Source organism: Corylus avellana, chromosome 1, assembly GCF_965113065.1.
Source record: "Corylus avellana chromosome 1, dhCorAvel1.hap1.2, whole genome shotgun sequence".
Classification (NCBI taxonomy): Eukaryota; Viridiplantae; Streptophyta; class Magnoliopsida; order Fagales; family Betulaceae; genus Corylus; species Corylus avellana.
Genome location: NC_142490.1, coordinates 11,547,094 through 11,566,953, shown reverse-complemented (window position 1 = coordinate 11,566,953; position 19,860 = coordinate 11,547,094). Strand labels below are relative to the sequence as shown.

The 19,860-nt window shown below is 36.6% G+C and overlaps 1 protein-coding gene across 2 annotated transcripts; it reads left to right on the top strand.

Annotated features, from left to right (window-relative positions):
• The first annotated feature begins 6,242 nt into the window (after window positions 1–6,242).
• Window positions 6,243–17,167, top strand: LOC132168928 (mediator of RNA polymerase II transcription subunit 33B). 2 transcript variants are annotated; one of them, XM_059580020.2, is made up of 12 exons: window positions 6,243–6,930; window positions 7,300–7,410; window positions 9,160–9,507; window positions 9,695–10,014; window positions 10,121–10,212; window positions 10,836–11,196; window positions 11,505–11,718; window positions 13,463–13,577; window positions 13,729–13,890; window positions 14,150–14,807; window positions 15,276–15,482; window positions 15,890–17,167. In XM_059580020.2, exons 1-12 carry the CDS (start codon window positions 6,653–6,655, stop codon window positions 17,008–17,010), a joined length of 3,987 nt encoding a protein of 1,328 aa, XP_059436003.2. In that variant the 5' UTR covers window positions 6,243–6,652; the 3' UTR covers window positions 17,011–17,167. The 2 variants fall into 2 exon arrangements, with proteins under 2 accessions (XP_059436003.2, XP_059436004.2); XM_059580021.2 differs by lacking the exon at window positions 6,243–6,930 and having other exon boundaries at window positions 7,333–7,410; window positions 9,200–9,507.
• Window positions 17,168–19,860: the final 2,693 nt, after the last annotated feature.

The following is a 19,860-nucleotide window of genomic DNA, read 5'->3' as shown; positions in this document are numbered from 1 at the left end:
ATTAAATGTAAAGAGATCGATGATATATATTATACATACCGGAGGAAAGGTGGTACTGGGCTTTGCTTCCATGGGAAGCAACTGCAGAATACCTCAAGAACCCTAATGGAGATTGATTAGTTGGGTCTTGAAGAACACAAAGAAAAGTTCACTGCAGGAAAATTCGTTCAAATATATATAGAGAGATATATATGCCTGAGCTATTCTGGAAAAGAAAAATATATATTTTTGATTGAAATATATATGGCAATTAATTAAGTCCTTCCTTCCATACGAGTTCTTAAATACATATAGAATATTTTGTTTATTGTAATAAGTATCACGATTGAGTAAATGGAGCATAGATTGGCTCTTAGTTATTAAGATACCAATAATAGGATTTTTTAACTAAATGGTATCACCGACCCATAAATGGTTAACATCACCTTAGAATCTATATAAGAGATTCAATCCAAATTTAATTAGAAGAGAAAAAATTATATAGACATATATATAGACTTTTTTTTTTTTTTTTTTTGACATTTCCACACAAAAGGGAGAGGGAGATTCGAACTAGTGACATTCACTTCATTAGGCGTGATTTCAGCCAATTGAACTACCTCTTGGAAACATTTATAGATTTTTTTTGGGAACATATACACAAACACTTTCACCGCTACTTTTTCGTCTACGCATTAGATCGTTAGCTTCCCCCTCTACTTCTTCACTAGACGTCCAAAGCTAGCATCTTATTTTTGCCTTTGAAAAACCCTAGATTTGGTTGCAGTACCTATTTTGGCGTTCACTAAGCTTTTCCCGTTGGGTACCGCTCTTACCGAACAAAGTATTTATAAGTTTCTCTTCGGCAGCTCCAATCTAACAATTTTCCGTGCTATTTTTCTCGTTGTGGTACATCTTTTTGCTTGTTGATGTCGTTGTTGTTGAGTAGATATACTTCTGTTTTTAGAATATTTTCTCTACAAACTACCCTTTGTGGCGACTCCAATTCATCAAATGGGCAAGATCATTTCTTAGTAAAGTTTTTTCGCATTGATTTCTGGTTGTTTTAGGCTCTTGTTTAAGTTGTCCACCCTTTGTTTGTATTTTGTATGATGTAGTCCACCCTTTCCCCTAACTAACTAAATTACCAAGCAATATTGAATCAAAATAGGAAGTTGGGAAAAATGGTTAGTTATCTCCTATAGTATATAATAAAATGAAAAAATATTAGACTTATAACTCTTTTAAAACTTATTGACACATGTCAGCATGTGATTGAAAAGTATTAAAAAAAGCAATTCAAGTGTCTAACGTGACTTCATTCACATGTTAACACATGTCAGTAAAGTGTAACATAATCATATGTATAACCAAAAAAAAAAAAAAAATTGTTAAAACAAAAATTTTTAAAACGTGGCCCAAAAACAAAAAATTTACAAGAATGGAAAATCTTATGGAAATCTATATCTTAGATTAGCAGTTGACTTAATCTCATAGTAGAGAGACTTAGACCTGCAAAAGGAAAAACCAGCCATGCAACTTGATAGGGCAGCCCAAAATAGACGGAAAAAAGATCTGCTCCTCCGCTCTGGCGTTGCTCTTAGCTTGAAGTGGAACGAGGACACGATAGCTAATCAATAGGGATAAAAACTAGGGGTGAAAATGCGGTTATAGTTAGTAGTTATTGGCTAAAACCGCTAACCGTAACCATCTAGGCGGTTAGTGGTTTTCCTAACCGCCTTCAAAAGCAATTAGCGGTTAGCAGGAGGTTATGTTAACTAGCTGTCCACCTTTTCACCCCTAATAAAAATAATTGTTTGATTTAAAGGGGAACTGGGAAAATTAAGCGGAAAATTGATACCTTTTTAGGCAAAATGCAATAGTTGAATGTGTGAAATCATTGTTTTGTAATTTTTTTTTCATCTCTCTTTCTTCAACTTTCCAAAAGTTGGACAAAAAATATAAAACTAAGAGGTAAATGGGTGAGAAAGAGATAGGCCAAAACTTCTATCAAACACTCTCCAATTTAGGGGTGTACATGCAGATGTGGATGTGATTATTTGCAATATCCACATTTGTATCATGTTTTTACTATCTGCATCCGTGCAGTTATTGAGGTTATTAAATGCGATTATTATTTGCTATGTGAGGTCTGCATATTAGGTAATTGGCATATTTTAGTCTCTTGGGCCCTCTTTGGGTCTCTACTAATGCCTATTCTAAATAATTGTGAAAATTATTTGAGCTTCTTTTTTTTGTTTTTTTTTTTTTTTTAGTGTTTTAGGCTTATTTTAATTTTTTTAAGCCCTAATGTTTTGAAAAAATATATTTTTTTTTTATGTCGGGGAACCTCTCCAAGGCAGGGACCTTCGAACCCACCCCTGCAAAGTAAACCCCGGTCCCGTGCACTGCATCCTCAAAAATTTTCTTATACGGAACTGGTTAAGTAATTGGCTTTTCACTAGGGGGTTTCAAATTTCTACGTGGGTATGATTTGTTCGAATTTTTGAAAGAAAATCTTCACAAAAATGACTAAAGATTGAATTCTTTTGAAGTTTAATATTTAATAATGTTTTTGTGGTTTTGGAGATTAATCTTATGGGTTTTGATTGTGTAAAATATAATATTTTTAACCAATTTTGAAGTCCCATTTTTTTTTTTTAAGAAAAAATCTGGCCATGTATTTTGTTGAAAATATGATTTATTTTCATTGATTTTAAATACCCATATGTTTTTTAACCCACAAGTCAATAGATTTTATTATTTTGGACGAAATTCATGCTATTAAATGGAGTTTTAGTGTGAAAATTCAAAGAAGAAGAAAAAATGAGAAAAATGGTTTAGAGAATAAAAACTTATATCTTTTGTACTTTTCAGCAAGGGAATGACACATGCATGGAACACAAAAATTAAAAAACACAAAAACACCAGATTATTTGCTATTATCTTCTACAATCTTTTCTAAACTCTAAAATTCTCATTTCCCCGTGCCATTCCAACACTACAGAAATCATGCAGAATAATTAAAAAGAACACCCAAATCCATTTCAAGAAAATAGATTTTTGGACTATCTCTTTTTCACTTTCAAGTTGTGACCAATAGAAATCATGAACTTATATATATATATATATATTTAAAAATAGACCAAGACTTTTATCCATGATAAACTAATGCGTCCTTTCATTGAAAGAGACAACTTTAACTTTTATTTTATTTTTTTAATTTCAAATAGACTATGAGCGACACCATTTTGTTGTCATTGATCGATCATGTGAGTTTTTTTTTTTTTTTTTTTTTTTTTTTTTAATTTTAAAAATAACGTCAACGAAAAAAATTGATGCAATTGCTGATATGTTATGATTGGCGATGAATTTTGACGCCGTCACTAATAGGTATATATATATATAACACCTAAAGATCACAATATCATGAACATAAGCTAAACTCAGCTGGCAATATATTAATTTTATATTTTGATTAACAAAATACAAATTGTAGAAATGGTCTCTCTCTGTTAATCAAAATATAAAATTAATATATTGCCAGCTGAGTTTAGCTTATAATGTTCATGATATTGTGATCTTTAGGTGTTATATATATATATATATATATATATATAGAACGCGCAGTACGTGTAACTAGAGATGGAGCCGTGGAGGAAGGGTATTTCATTCTCTCATGACGGGGGCTCTTCTTTTAAATATCTATGCACGAAACCGTGTACAAAAAGTCATGGATGGGCTATAATGTGATGGTTTTTTTAGTTCTATAAAGAATAAAATATAATCAAGTGGAAAATGGATCAATGGAAAAAAGAGAATCCATTGAAAATTCCTCCAACTAGCTCACCTACTCCCAAGAGTTTGGGGCGTTGATATAATCAAGTGGAAAATGGATCAATGGAAAAAAGAGAATCCATTGAAAATTCCTCCAACTAGCTCACCTGCTCCCAAGAGTTTGGGGCGTTGATATAATCAAGTGGAAAATGGATCAATGGAAAAAAGAGAATCCATTGAAAATTCCTCCAACTAGTTACGTGTTTAGGAGAGTTTTGATAATTTCCTTAATGACATTCCTGCATCGGCTCAAACATTTGCTGTCACGTCCTAATGCAACGACTATTTTCAAAGCATCACCTTTCGGTATGAGATGTTGATCCAAGGAAGGAATTAAGACATTTGAACGTCTTTATTAATGAAGCATGACTTTTATTAATTCCACGATGTCACATTGCTGTTCTAGTTACGTGTTTAGGAGAGTTTTGATAATTTCCTTAATGACATTCCTGCATCGGCTCAAACATTTGCCGTCACGTCCTAATGCAACGACTATTTCCAAAGCATCACCTTTCGGTATGAGATGTTGAAACCTAAAGTCTCTATTTAGATCTATTAATCTTCAAGGAGCATCGTAAGGTTACAATTTTTTATTTACCTTTTATTGATGTTTGAGAGGGAATATAGTTTTAAAATAACCTGATCTTCAAGTGGTGCAGGCACTTAGGAAAGATGGAAGGAGTTGGAGTTGCTATGAACATATTATTGAGGAAGTTGGAGGGGTGTTAAGTAGTCTACAAAGATAGAAAGTTAATCATGTTAGACGACATCTCAATGATGCCGCCCATTGTCTTACGAAAAAAACGCTTTCTCTCACCGTGGAACAAGGTCTTGTTGAGGAAATTCCCCATTGTATTTCGGATATTATATTTGTAGAGCGTTGTGTTTAATGCAGTTTTTCAATCTATAGAAATCGTTCTATTCTTTACAAAAAAAAAAATTAAAAAATAACTTGATCTTAGAAATAGATTGGTGTTGAAGGTAGATTAGGAGTTTTTGCACATTCATAGAGAATGCTGTTAGGATGTCAAAAATGCATATGCAGAGTATATTTGTTCTATTATTTTCCATAGTTCCTTTTTCTTTTTTTTTTTCTTTTTTTTTTTTTTTTTTCTTTTTTCTTTTTTTATTAAATCTGAAGTCCCACACCCCCCCACCCCCCCCCCCCCCCCAAAAAAAAAAAAATGCGGACGCTCAAATTGGGATATTTTGCAAATGTCCTCAATCTGACACTTATCTGTTTGGTTTTGAGGATAATTGAGGAAGATGTATGTTGATATGACTATTGGTTTTGGGTTACTGTTTTCTTTCTGCTTGAGTTATCCTTTGTTTGATTGTTTGGGTGCTGAGAAAAATGAAGAGGAGTGACATAATAGGATTTGAGTATGCTTTTTATTTTTTTTGTTTGTTTGTTTGTTTGTTTGTTTTTTTTTTAATGTTTCATGAGTGGCTGAGTGTTCCAAAAAGAGAAGTTTCCCTCGACCAGGCGAATATGGGGGCAATCATTGGGGGAAGGGTATTATTGATTTAAGAGAGATCCTTGTGGGGTGTAAGGCCTGATGGGGATGTTTAATTAAGAACAAGGCAGCCAAGTTGTGAATGTGGTCATGTGACATGTTGCCGTGATAATGTGATTGTGCTATTAAATTTAACTAGCTTATAATCCGAGCTATACGTGAGATTCTTCATTATAATTTAATTTTAAAATTTAAATACATCATTTTTCATTATAAATTAAAAAGATGTATAAAAATATATCTCACATCTTTAATTAAAAAATAATAATTAAATATTTGTTCCTATAAGTATATATAATTTAAAATAAATGGTACAAATGAATATATATAATATTTGATTATTATTTTTATTAATGGAACAAATATCCTATTTATGGCCTTAGAATCTTTTTAGAGAGATCTTGACCATTAACTAAATATTGTCCAATCTAAAATACACCGGAGAAGATCGTGTTCAGTGTTACAAGCCCACCATATTGTGCCATCCAATGAGAGATTAATACCCCGCAGACACCGCTGCCCACGCCACTACATGCCACCCACCCCGGATTAACAAAAGATCTATCTTCATGTATATAAAATATGAAGGAGAAGACACTGAAATCAGCGGTTTGCACAGTATCTAGTTTTGTTAGTTGATTTTCCTTGAAAAGATGTTTACCACTCTACCTTTTTAAAACCTCGAACTAAAATAGAATACAATGGGTGGTGTGGAGTGAGATGTCAATCTCTCTCGTTGAAATGCACAAAAATATAACTTTGTGCTTCAACTCTATAGGCATTATTCTCATATATGATGATTGGCTTTAGATGGGAATACATAGATCATAGATGGTACTTTAACCAAACCAAATTAAAAACATTCAGATTCCTATTTGTTACAAATTTCCCAATTTTTATTTCAACATCCTCTAAATTAAGATATTCGAAATCAAAGAAGATATATAGAGTTGGAATATTGTATGGGAAAGAATCGTGTCGCACTATTCTTCTACTTTTGGAGAAAAAGAGTCCCACGCCAGGAAGTTAATTGGAAGACACAACCGATCCCTGAGAAATTGACAATGACATCCGACATATTCAATTTCGACTGCTGTCGTTTTAAGATTTCTTGGTACTACAAATGTTTATGTTCGTTTCCTTTCCCTACTTGTTTCTAAGAACAAGTCTTACTTTACTATTTGCAGTCAACCCAAGCAGCTTTCACGCATAAATATGAGTTGTACTAGATACGCGCCTCCCGGGTCTCAATGAAGCTTTGTAAAGGATCCGACTTTTGTGATTAGAAGAAGAAGAAGAAGAAGAAGGATCGGGTAGTGATGGGGGTGTCTGTGGAGGCAAGTGAGCTTTGGGAAGGGGTGCTGGAGCTGACCAAGACGGCGCAGGACAAGAAGAGCGACGCGCTGCTCTGGGCGGTGCAGCTAAGCGCCAGCCTCAGCGCCGCCGGGGTGGGCCTGCCCTCGGTGGAGCTGGCCCATCTCATGGTCTCGTACATCTGCTTCGGCAATCACGTGCCCATCGCGTGGAAGTTCCTCGAGAAGGCCTTGGCCGTCAAGATTGCCCCTCCGATGCTCGTCCTCTCCCTCCTCTCCATCAGGTCCTCTTTTTTCAACTTTTTGGCTTTTATTTATTTTTTTCTTCTTCTTCTTAAGAATGTATTTATGTTTGGTTTGGCGTTCATATTTTCCTCTATGAATTGCATGTATTTGCGTACATCAACTAATGATTTATTGGGTTTCATATGCTTCAACTGTATGGGCTGGTGAAATTACTAGGGATTTTTGGTAGTGATTTTTTTTTTTTTTTAAAAAAAAAAAGCTTTGTATAGTTTATATGTGATTGTCATTCTTATCATTGTCATTCTTAATTTTTTATGGAAAGGAGTTTGCTGAAGTTCTCTCATTTGGCTATGTGCACTCTTCCACTGATTGAATTGACATCCGCTGCTTTTCATTGTCTGTGACAGGGTCATCCCGAATCGGCAAAACCAGCCTGGAGCATATAGAATATATATGGAGCTTCTCAAGCGACATGCATTTTCATTTGCACCTCCAATCCTTGGTCCAAATGATCAAAAGTAAGGCTCAACTTTTTCTTATTATTTTGTTGTACAAAGATGGGTTGATGGTCTCTTTGTCAGTGTTACATTCAAGATTTACTATCAGTGGACCTATGATACATTGCAATCTCTAAGGGTAGTTAAGTTGGTTTAAAAGCTAAACAAAGAAAACTCGAACACTTCACAATACAAGAGTGCTAAATGAGAAAGATCATAGTGATTTGTCCTTGTGTTATTAGATTTTGCACTTTTAATTCCTTAGTATGGCCACTAGTTGGCTTGCCTTGTGCAGCAGTGGCTGTTTTCTAATGTCAATTGGCATTCCACTAAGGACCGAAATTTTCTTCAAACTGGGTTGGAGTAATAAACCACTTAGAGGCCAACTCAAAGTCGATCATGATTTTGGGCCAAAGTTTTACTAAAAGAGAGATCACAAGATCCCCATCACAATGCTCATATTTTATTGGGGGTTGTCCATTCGATTTCTAACATGTGGACAACAACCAAAAAAGTGTCCCACCACACTGCTGTAAATATGATTAAGAATATAAAACACTTTTTAGAGTATGATTTGTCAGTATTTGGTTGAATACACAATCTTTCTTCGAGCTGTTGTATTCTTTCAAGTTACGTCATGAAGAGGGAGATCAATTAGGATGTAACCCATCCAAGAGGGGTAAGTTTGAGGTGAAGTTGTTATATAAAGTGTTAACTGGCCAGGATAGTCCTGCATTTCCATGGAAGAGTATTTGACGAGTAAAGGCTCCATTGAGGGTGGCATTTGTTTGTGTGGACAACAACTTTAGGGAAAATATTCACGCATGATAATCTGCGAAAGAGGAATATTGTGGTGGTTGAGCGGTGTTGTATGTGTCAAAAGAGTGGGGAGTCTGTTGATCACCTTTTGCTTTATTGCGAAGTCGCAGGCAACTCTAGAGTTACATTCTTATGTTGTTTGGGGTAGAGTGGGTTATGCCGAGATGGGTAATGAATTTGTTGACAAATTGGGGTGGTTCGATTGGGTGCGGTCTAGCTAATAAGGAAGTATAGAGGCTGGTTTCGTTGTGTTTAATGTGGTGTATCTGGCATTAGAGAAATGCTCGGCTTTTTGAAGACATAGAGATTTCGGTGGTAGGGTTGCGGAAGTCTATTCTTAATACGTTACATATATGAATAGCGGCTCATGATAGCTTGGATTTTCCTACTTTTGCAGATTTTTTGAATTTATTTTCTTTTTCTTCCTATTAGTTGTTCTCATGTATACTCCTCTCTGTGTACTAGGGGTGGCGCCCCTCTATGCTTTATTAATGGTATGAAATTACTTATTAAAAAAAAAAAAAGTATTTGGTTGAATAAGTAGCTTGTTGATTCTCACTTGAATATTACTGTATGTAAAAAAAAAAGAATTTCTACATTGTGAGTGCTCTTCAATGCTACCCGTCCTGAAAATCCTGAAGGCATCTTCGTTGAAAATGAATGATTGTGTTCATGCTCTATTATTTTCACTTAATAAAGTCTGTTTTCATCAGATTCCCCCGGCCCCCCGCCCCTCCCCCCCCCCCCCCCCCGCGGCAAAAGAAAAAGCATCAAAAACCCTTTGTTGTACAGATGAAATACGCTGTCTTTGGTTTCATTTAACATACCTAAAGAAAAACTGGAAGTCTTATCTTGACCTTTCTGTTAAGTGGTCTTTTTTATGTTTGTTTCTGTTAGATACCTCTCTTCTATTAATTTAAGTACTGAAATACATTTTGGATGAAATTACAGGATCATGAAATCCATTGATGATGTTCTTCATCTTTCCCAGATTTATGGCCTTCAAGTGTGTGAGCCTGGGGTGCTTCTTGTTGAATTTGTCTTTTCAGTTGTGTGGCAGTTACTTGATGCCTCTTTAGATGATGAAGGGTTGCTGGAACTTACCCCAGAAAAAAAGTCTAGATGGCCAACCAGGTCACAAGATATGGATATAGATGGTCATGATAGCTTTAGTGAGAAGAGAGCAGATCACAATGAAGGGCTGCAGAAAGTAAATACTGCAATGGCTGTTGAAATAATTGGAGAGTTTTTGCAAAACAAAGTGACTTCAAGGATTCTATACTTGGCACGTCGAAACATGTAAGAACTTATATTCATAAGTGAGAACTGAAAACAAGCAGTTCATTGAGTGTCTTGTCATTTTCAACCCAAATAATACCTAACATCACTGCAGTAATGTGATTAAATAAACTAGAGTGTCCAATTAGAATTTTGAGAAATCCAATGAATAGAAGGTACTTGAGGCATAAATATTTTCTTCTTGTAGGCCATCACATTGGGGAGTTTTCATCCAGCGAATGCAACTGCTTGCTGCAAAATCAGCAGTCTTGAGGAATTCAAAACACATAAGTCCAGAGACCCTTCTGCAGTTGACATCTGATACACGTGAAGTTTTATCTCAAGAATGCAAAACAATGTCAGGGAAAGAGTTTCATGCTGTCATGGCTTCTGGGTCTCTGATATCATCTGCTAATCAATTGCATGGGATAGGTTGCTCTGCACTTTGGCTCCCTATTGATCTGTTTCTGGAAGATGCTATGGATGGATCACAAGTGGCAGCAACTAGTGCTGTTGAAATTCTTACTGGTAGGACTCAATTTTTTATTCTAATGCTCAAGTCATTGATTTACCTGGAGTGGAGGATACTTCAGTTCTTCTAAGCAGCGTAATTGAACAAGAATTACTGTTGCAGGTTTGGTACAGGCTCTGCAGGCTGTTAATGGTACCACATGGCACGATACATTTTTAGGTTTATGGATTGCAGCTCTACGACTAGTGCAAAGGGTAGGAATTAATTTCTAAGGAAGTAATGTTTACCTTTAACCATTGATTTCTTCTATTTTGTTGGAAATACAATTCTTAAAGAAGAGACATTTCAAACTAATCAAGTTGCTTATGTATCAAACAAAGGAAATATTGAGAAATGATAAATTTGGCAGTCTGTAAAGAAGTTGCATGAAACACTAATTAAGCTTTAACTTCCTTCCAATCTTATTTGGAATTTAATTTTTCTTCATTTCCCACCCAGTAGGACGCACCTATGATACTTAGGCATGCTGAACACTTGAGGATGAGTATTCAAACCTCTTTTCAATATTTATGAGAAATGTATTTGTTCACCATAAAGAAGTGCAGACTTATCAAGGAAGTACGTGTTTTCTTTATGGAATTTACATGCGATGAATGTTTGTGTGATTCTTTTTCTTTCTTGCCACCTGACACACATACATATAGAAAATGTTTAAATATTATAATTTCAGGAAGACACATGTATAAACTCGGTCCCCTGTCTAGACTAGAATGCAGTTGGATCTCAGGAAGCATCATTCTAAAGATTCCCCTATGTCCTATATAACTTCAGTTTCTAGATATTTACATTGATCTGCCTTCATCTTTCTTTTTTTTAGGAGAGAGATATCTGTGAAGGTCCTGTGCCTCGCCTAGATACTTGCATGTGCATGTTATTGTCTATTACAACACTTACAGTTGCTAATTTTATTGAGGAAGAGGAAAGTGAACTGATTGATGAAACCGAACACATCCCTACCAAGCAAAGCAAAGAAAAACAGGTTCAGGGAAAGCGTCGCAAGGATTTAGTTACCAGCTTGCAGCTATTGGGTGATTATGAGGGCTTGTTGACTGCACCTCAGGCTGTTAGTTTGATAGCTAATCAGGCTGCTGCCAAAGCAATAATGTTCATTTCAGGCCTTCCAGTCAGTAGCGGGTACTATGAATGTGTGAGCATAAATGACATGCCAATGAACTGTTGTAAGTAATTATTACTTTCAGCATCAGTACTTGATTTTGTGAAGGCTTTTAGTTTGGTGCGCAGAAGATAGGTGTAACAATAAATATTCCTGGATGCACCTGATCTTGATTATATATATATATTCCTGGATGGGCATGCCTCTGCATTTGTTTTGTTGCAAATCAACCTGATTGATTCTGCATTCTCCCCTGGAGGTTACCTCAGATATAAGTTTCATTAACAAAAGATCAGGTTGATTATGCTGAGTTGCATTACTTTTGCTGGACCTTACCAATGATGGTTTCTCATGTTCTGTTTTGTCTTGCAGCTGGAAACATGTGGCATCTGATTGTTGAGGCTTGTATCGCAAGGAATCTACTGGACACATCAGCATATTTCTGGCCAGGTTATGTCAATGTTGCACGGAGCAACCAAGTTCCTCGTAGTGTTCCTGGGCAAGCACTTGGTTGGTCATCATTGATGAAGGGGTCCCCTCTAACTCCGTCATTGATAAATGCTTTGGTTGCCACCCCAGCTTCTAGGTATAATATGGTTGTATCTCTTATTTATTTCTTCTTCTTCTTCTTCTTCTTTTTTCTTTTCTTTTTACCATTTTGAGACTTTGGGAGGATTTAAGGAAAGTAAGCTCAGATGGTAGCATTTCTTCTTTTGATGCCATAGAAAGGTATCACTACAACAAAAGAGACCGCATGGTGGTTAAAATCCAATCTCCAACTCCAAAGCCTGCCCCTCTTTAGAGAGATGTCTTCACAGTCACAGCAGTATTGACCTTAAAGCATATGCAATCAGTCAAAAACTTCCATGGCTTTCCCCCTTTTTCGTTTATTTCTGTTGCGGATAATTCCTGTGTCATGTACAGTATCTTCTACATAGCTGGTGTCGAGCCGGACAAAGGCCTAGGTTTGTAGACTATAGTCAAAGTCATCACACACCTTATGCAAGTTCATCATGAGCTGATCGCATTTGGTTGGGACTAAGGTTTTGTCAAGCTGAGTATGATGTTGCATGTCAAAGAATACCTCTATTCCATAACCCAGTGGTAGGGCCAGTATTTTGGTTTGGGGGGGGCGGAGATTAAAAAAATTAAAGATTATTACTAACGAAATAAATAAACAATTCGAAAAAGTCATCACACACCTTGCAATTTATTTTTTCACGCCTAGCATTAATTTATTAACGCCATATTTTTTTCAAATTGTTTTTTTCGAAAATCATGGTTAACTGTCAAAAAGGGATGCCTTTCGCCTTGTTCTATGAACTATCTTGTCACTGCACACCTCCTAACCTATAAAAAAAAATAGCTAGTTACTTGATTTGTTGATTGGCATGAATTTTTAGGCAAGTTTGAAGAGAGGGCTAGAGGTTGTACTATAATTGTTTGACAATAATTTTTGGGGACTCAAAATTTTGATATTTGTTTCACAACTCACAAGTTCCATATTTACTAGGTAACTAGGTCGGCAGTTTTTTCATTAAACACTAGGTTTCCCAAACAATGACGTTTCAGTAAACACAGTGAAATTAAAACGAATGTTATTAAATGTAGTGTTTCATGAGCATGTAACAGTGTGGTGTCAAATACACTAGTCTAACACAGTAACATTGAAGGCTTAGCATGACCTAGCAATGTTATCGTTTGTGATTCTAGAAACGCTTCCAAACTCATGTCAGTGTTAGGAAACGCGTTGCCGGTAATGTTAAGAAAAGCCAATAACACTAACCGGCACCAGTAATGCTAGGAAACTCATTGCCAGAGTGTATTATCGGCCATGGGTGGTTCGGTGTCAAATACATTGACTGGCGCTGGAGTGCTTAGTCCGTTGAGACTGAGAGATATAGCCGGTAATGTTTTTTTTTTTATAGGTAAAATTGTATAATGGCCTAGAGCGAGTAAGGGTGGGCAACCAGGACTACTGGGGAAACTCTTCCTGGGCCAAAGGAATTTTTTGGCCAGCCAGGGGGAGGCGTTTGCCCCTCTCGCCTTCTGCTGGCTCCGCCCCTGCCATAACCAGTACACGCATACATTCATGTGCATGTGTCTTAAGAGTATATGTATATACATATATATGCTGGAGATGGTAGGTGTCGAGTTAACTATTATAATTCCGGACTGTAACCTGGTCTTCAGTTACACCCTTCTTTTTCCTGAAGCCAGGTATATCAAATGCTCTTTTTTGTAAATTTACCAGGTATATCAGATGCTCTTTTTTGTAAATTTACCCAGTGGTAATACAACTGAATTTAAGCTCATGGATTTGATGGAAGCTTAGCAGAACTCGAGAAAATATATGAGATTGCAGTCAATGGTTCTGATGACGAGAAGATATCTGCTGCTACCATTCTCTGTGGGGCATCTCTGGTTCGTGGTTGGAATATACAGGTAATGTGTAGGCCATAGACTTTTTACTAGTTTTGTGCAAGAGCAGATTACTTATCTTCTTTATTGCATAAGGTTCTCCCCCCCCCCCCCCCCCCCCCCCCCCGGCCTATCTCCATTTATTTTAATTTGTTATGATTTCAATTGTTTGCAGGAGCACACCATTCTTTTTATTATGAGATTGCTATTGCCTCCAGTCCCTGCAGATTACTCTGGGAGTGATAGCCATTTGATCAGCTGTGCTCCATTTTTGAATGTCCTCCTTGTTGGAATATCAGCTGTAGACTGCGTTCAGATTTTCTCCTTACATGGCTTGGTGGGTTGCTCTTTAAAATGGTCTACTAACTAAGATATGCTTATGGAGGTTGCATTTGAATTAGTTACTGGAACGGTGTTTGGGAGGAGGCAAGATTCCTTCTTCTGCCTCTGCATACACGCACACACAATTAGTGAATGTACTCAAACTTAATTGAAACAAAAAGAGAGGATAGCATACGTGGACCATACAAAGAAATTAGTAACTCCATTGCTTTCATGTTCTCCATGAACTGATATTGTTTTCCATTTATTGCCAGGTTCCATTGCTTGCAGGTGCATTGATGCCCATCTGTGAGGTTTTTGGGTCTTGTATACCCAATGTATCATGGGCTCTCACAACAGGGGAGGAACTCTCTTGTCATGCAGTGTTCTGCAATGCATTTACACTTCTGCTGAAGTTATGGAGGTTTGATCAGCCACCTGTTGAGCATGTGATGGGAGATGCACCGCCAATTGCTTCCCAGCTAAGGCCTGAATACCTCTTATTGGTTCGGAACTCACAATTATCATCCTTTGGAAGATTACCTAAGGATCGGATGAAAAGCAGAAGACTTTCCAGATTCTTAAGTGTTTCTAGAGAACCTATATTTATTGATTCGTTTCCAAACTTAAAACTCTGGTACCGGCAGCATCAAGAATGTATGACTTCCATCCTCTCTGGTCTTGTACCTGGGACCCCTGTTCATCAGATTGTTGATACACTCCTCGATATGATGTTCAGAAAAATAAATAGAGGTGGTCAGCCTTTAACTCAAACTTCACGAACCACTAATTCCGCAGGATCTGGGGCTCTGGATTCCTCTGTTAGACTCAAAGTGCCTGCATGGGATATCCTGGAGGCTACTCCCTTTGTGCTTGATGCTGCTCTTACGGCCTGTGCCCATGGAAGACTCTCTCCCCGTGAACTTGCTACAGGTATATCCAGTTTTCTTAGAATCTCTAGAATTCAAATTTTATTAATCTTCATGCTTTAAAGGTTATCAAATCATAAGAACAAGAATTTTAAAGAAAACAGGCAAAGCACTGACCCTGGATGTGTGAGCAAGTTGAACCTTATTTTATTATCACAATTTCTTTTTCCTTAGAATTTTTAATATGCATTTATCTACAGAAGTCTGGTCACACTCGTGACGAAATATGTGGTGAATTCGCTAAAGTTGGTGTTTCTGTATATCTTTGCGGTTCAATAAAAAATTTACGATCCTCGCTTTACCTAACAAAAAAGAAATGTATGGCCCTTTCCAAAAATAGAAAAGGACTTTTGGGAATGACTGAACGATTGATTTCCTAGTCGTGTCTTCTCTTTGAACTTTTAGAAAAAGATTATGTTCTATTGTTAGATTGTTGATTGAATTCCTCAAGACTTGACGCTCTTCATCCCAGGAGTCAAAGATCTAGCTGATTTTCTTCCAGCAACTTTGGCTACCATTCTAAGCTACCTTTCCGCCGAAGTAACACGAGGCATATGGAAGCCAGCTTTTATGAATGGAACTGATTGGCCAAGCCCAGCTGCAAACTTATCCATTGTTGAGCAACAGATTAAGAAAATATTAGCTGCCACTGGTGTTGATGTCCCAAGCCTTGCCGTAGGTAATTCCTTGTATTCTCTAGATAATGGATTGTCATTATGGGTTGTTGAATATGTGTTATTTAACAAATGAAAAATCTCCATTCACTCTGCCTCCACTGCAAAGATCAAATATCCTATCCTAAGTGACTTTTCAGCAAAAGTTGGGACGGTGGACTCTGAACCAAATTATATATCATATATTGTGTAAATCTATTGGATTATATGGAAAATACTTCATCGAAGATCAGTAGATTATTGTAATATAAATATACCCTATAATTATTGTTGCAGAATGATCTTCTCATGGTGAAGATGCAGGAAAATGGAATTTTCTGAGCTTGCATGTAATTTTAACATATGTTGGACTAGAAACTTGGGGTTTGACAAATCAATCTGTCGTCATTAGAGCCAACTGTTTTCTTTGCAGGTGGGAGCTCTCCAGCTACACTTCCTTTACCGTTGGCTGCCCTAGTAAGCCTCACAATTACTTATAAATTTGACAAAGCCACTGAACGCTTCCTCGGCATGATTGGCCCAGCCTTGAATTCCCTTGCTTCTAGTTGCCCCTGGCCATGCATGCCGATCGTAGCCTCTTTGTGGGCCCTGAAGATAAAGCGTTGGAGTGATTTTTTTGTGTTCTCAGCTTCGCATACTGTTTTCCACCATAACAGTGATGCTGTGGTACAGCTTCTTAAAACCTGCTTCACATCCACTCTTGGGCTAAGTTCCTCCCACATTTACAGCAATGGTGGTGTGGGTGCCCTCCTTGGCCATGGCATTGGCTCCCACTTCTCTGCTGGGATCACTCCAGTAGCCCCTGGAATTCTTTATTTAAGAGTGCATCGGTCTATCAGAGACGTTATGTTCATGACGGAAGAAATTGTCTCTCTGCTAATGCATTCTGTAAGAGATATTGCAAGTAATGGGTTGCCTAAAGATAAAGTGGCGAAATTGAAGAAGGCCAAGTATGGTTTGAGATATGGGCAGGTTTCTCTTGCTGCAGCAATGATGCGTGTCAAGCTTGCTGCTTCACTTGGGGCTTCATTGGTTTGGATATCTGGTGGATCAGGTTTGGTTCAATCTTTGATCAGAGAAACCCTACCTTCTTGGTTTCTGTCAGTCCATGTGTTAGGGCAGGAAGTTGAAGAATCTGGAAGTATGATTTCTATGCTGGGGGGTTATGCTCTTGCATACTTTGTGCTGCTTTGTGGGACATTTGCTTGGGGAGTTGACTCGACATCGACAGCATCAAAACGACGGCCAAGGATTCTTGAGGCCCACTTAGAATTTCTTGCAAGAGCACTAGATGGAAAGATATCTCTTGGTTGTAATTGTGCCACTTGGCAGGCATATGTATCAGGGTTTGTGAGCTTGTTGGTGGGTTGCACCCCAATGTGGGTGCTGGAGGTTGATGTGGATGTGTTGAAGAGGCTGAGTAAAGGATTAAGGCAGTGGAATGAGGAAGAATTGGCTTTGGCACTGCTGGGACTTGGAGGGGTAGGTGCAATGGGTGCAGCAGCTGAATTGATAATTGAAAGAGAGTTTTAACCAAAAAATTGCTGATTGAATTTGTGTGTTCTGTAATCTTTAACACTATAGGTAGAGGCTTCATTAGAATTCATCTAATTACACTATATAGCTTTCTGTACAATCATAGCTCTTGTAAAATCTCAAGGAGGTTGTAATGAAGAACAGAGATTTCCTCCTCTATAATTTTCATGCTTATTTTGGTTATCTTGGCCCGCAAGGCAGGTAGGATGGCTCTTATTAAAGCTGTACACAGAAGATCTCTATATATATAAACATTAAGATGGCTCCAAAATCTCAAGGAGGTTGTAAAGAAGAACAAAGATTTCCTCCTCTATAATTTTAATGCTTATTTTGGTTATCTTGGCCAGCAAGGCAGGTAGGATGGGTCTTATTAAATCTGTACACAGAAGATCTCTATATATATAAACATTAAGAAGGCTGCCTTTGGGAGCCATTTATCCTGTCTTTTGGAGTTGATCAACTAACTTATTCATTTCTTTTGCAACATAATCGTCATTGTTTATATTTATTTATTTTTGAAAATCTATATTAATAAACATTTATTTAATTATTGTTAAGATTTTATCATTCAAGTTAATTAGATAAGTTAATTTTCTTTATAAACTCGTAAAAATTATGGATAAATGCAAAAGTGGTCCATGGGTTGGCCTAATTTATAAATGACATAAATTTCCTCCAAACCGGTATGGAGAAAATATCCTCAAACTCATGTAAAATAGTCTCAAGTATCTATAAATATTTAAAAGGCACATTAAATTCTTAACCTCATTAATGGCAGTTTACTAATTTATACTAAATGTAATGTGCCTTTTAAATGTTTATAGACATTTGACACTATTTTACATGGATTTGAGGATATTTCCTCCATACCGGTTTGGAGGAAATTTTTGTCCATTTATAAATCATTCAATGTGGTTTAAAAAATAATTTATAGGTCCTTAGGGTAAGCCAAAATAACATTTTACTCTTTAAACTCATTTTTCGTTAAATGACTTAATAGAAACCGTTACATTGCCACATCACACACAATAAAAATAAAACACGAGTTTTTTTATTTATTTATGCTTTTAAAAAATGACAAATAAGCTTTTCCACGTCATTTTGAGGCTCCAACACACGCTCCCCGTCAAATTAAATAAACATAATCACTCTATATCTCTTGTGCCACCGTCGTCTTCATCTTTCCCAACGATTCTTGCCGTCGTCTTCATCTTCCGATGGGTGTGACCTTCGATTTGTGAGTTACTCTGAGATTTTTGAGCATCTGCGTTTTTGGATTAGTGCATTTTTGGGCAGTCTTCCTATGGAAATTCGGATTTGTTTTTAGGCATTGAAGCATCTTCAAAAATTGTTTCCGGGCATCAGAAACAATCTATTCCCCTCTCTCTCTCTCTCTCTCTCACAGTTTTTTTTGGGGAAGATGAAGACGACGGCAGCAAGAATCTCTCTCTCTCTCTCAGTTTTTTTGGGGAAGATGAAGACGACGGCAGCAAAAATTGATGGGAAAGATGAAGACGTCGATATAAAGACGAAGATGAATATGACAGCAAGAATCGTTGGGAAAGATGAAGACGACGGTGGCACAGGGAATATAAAGGAGGGATATAAAGGGATTATGTTTATTTAATTTGACTTGGAATGTGTGTTGGAGCCTCAAAATGACGTGAAAAAGTTTACTTATCATTTTTTAAAAGCATAAATATTTTTATTGGGTATGATGTGGCAATGTAACGGTTTCCGTTAAGTCACTTAACGAAAAATGAGTTTAGGGAGTAAAATGTTATTTTGGCCTACCCTAGGGACCTATAAATTATTTTTTAAACCACATGGAGTGATTTGTAAATCAGGCCAACCACATTGACTAATTTTGCATTTATCCCTAAAAATTAATATCACCAATCTTAGATTTGTAATAAATCATATAATTGTTTTTTGGGGAAAATCCACTTTACCCCCCTGAAGTTTCAGGAGTTTTTCAATTTGAACCCCAAAGTTTAAAAAGTGACAATGTACCCCCCCAATGTTTCAAAAATTTTCAATTTAAACCTTCCGTTACAATTTCCGTTAAATTGGATGGAAATTTTTTTAAAAAAAGCCTGAGGGTAATTATGTAATTTTAGAGATTTCCGTCCAATTTAACGGAAATTATTAACGGAAGGTTTAAATTGAAAATTTTTGAAACATTGGGGGGTACATTGCCACTTTTTAAACTTTGGGGTTCAAATTGAAAAACTCCTGAAACTTCAGGAGGGTAAAGTGAATTTTTCCCTTGTTTTTTTTTTCAATGTACTATTTACAATATCTTATAACCATATATACAATTTTAACAAGCTATTCTAGAATCATCTCCATGCTTTTCACCAGACAAACTATTTGTTTTCCCAATTACCTTTTTTACTGGATCCACGAGTTTAGCTGGATTTACCTTCCCATAATCATCTTCATGCGTTTCACCAGACAAAACGTTTGTTTTCCAAATGTTTTTCACTGGATAATCTTCACGGGCACTGTAAGGGGATTCCTTTACATATTGCAAAATCTCTGCCTTCTTTTTCACAATGTTTCTTATTGCCTCAAGGAGCTTGGCTGGGTCTACCTTCCCTTTACCAATTACTTGTCCTTTTTCTTCATCTACGGTGATGGAAATCACTCCTAGGCCAAAAATCAAAATAACCAAAAAAAAAAAAAAAAATTATAAGAACGTGTTAAATTATTGATTAAATTTACTCTATAAAACAAGAGAACCCGTCAATTCTTATCAAATATATTATTCAAGAGATTGTTGAAACAAATAGTTTAACACTATTAAGGAGAAATAAAATCATCGGTGGCTTGTTAACTTGATAT

Excerpts from the sequence above, each read along its gene's own strand:
- LOC132168928 (XM_059580020.2), top strand. The coding sequence starts at position 6,653 with ATGGGGGTGTCTGTGGAGGCAAGTGAGCTTTGGGAAGGGGTGCTGGAG. Across the intron at positions 6,931-7,299 it reads CTCTCCCTCCTCTCCATCAG|GGTCATCCCGAATCGGCAAA; the intron begins GTCCTCTTTTTT and ends TGTCTGTGACAG. Across the intron at positions 14,808-15,275 it reads TCCCCGTGAACTTGCTACAG|GAGTCAAAGATCTAGCTGAT; the intron begins GTATATCCAGTT and ends TCTTCATCCCAG.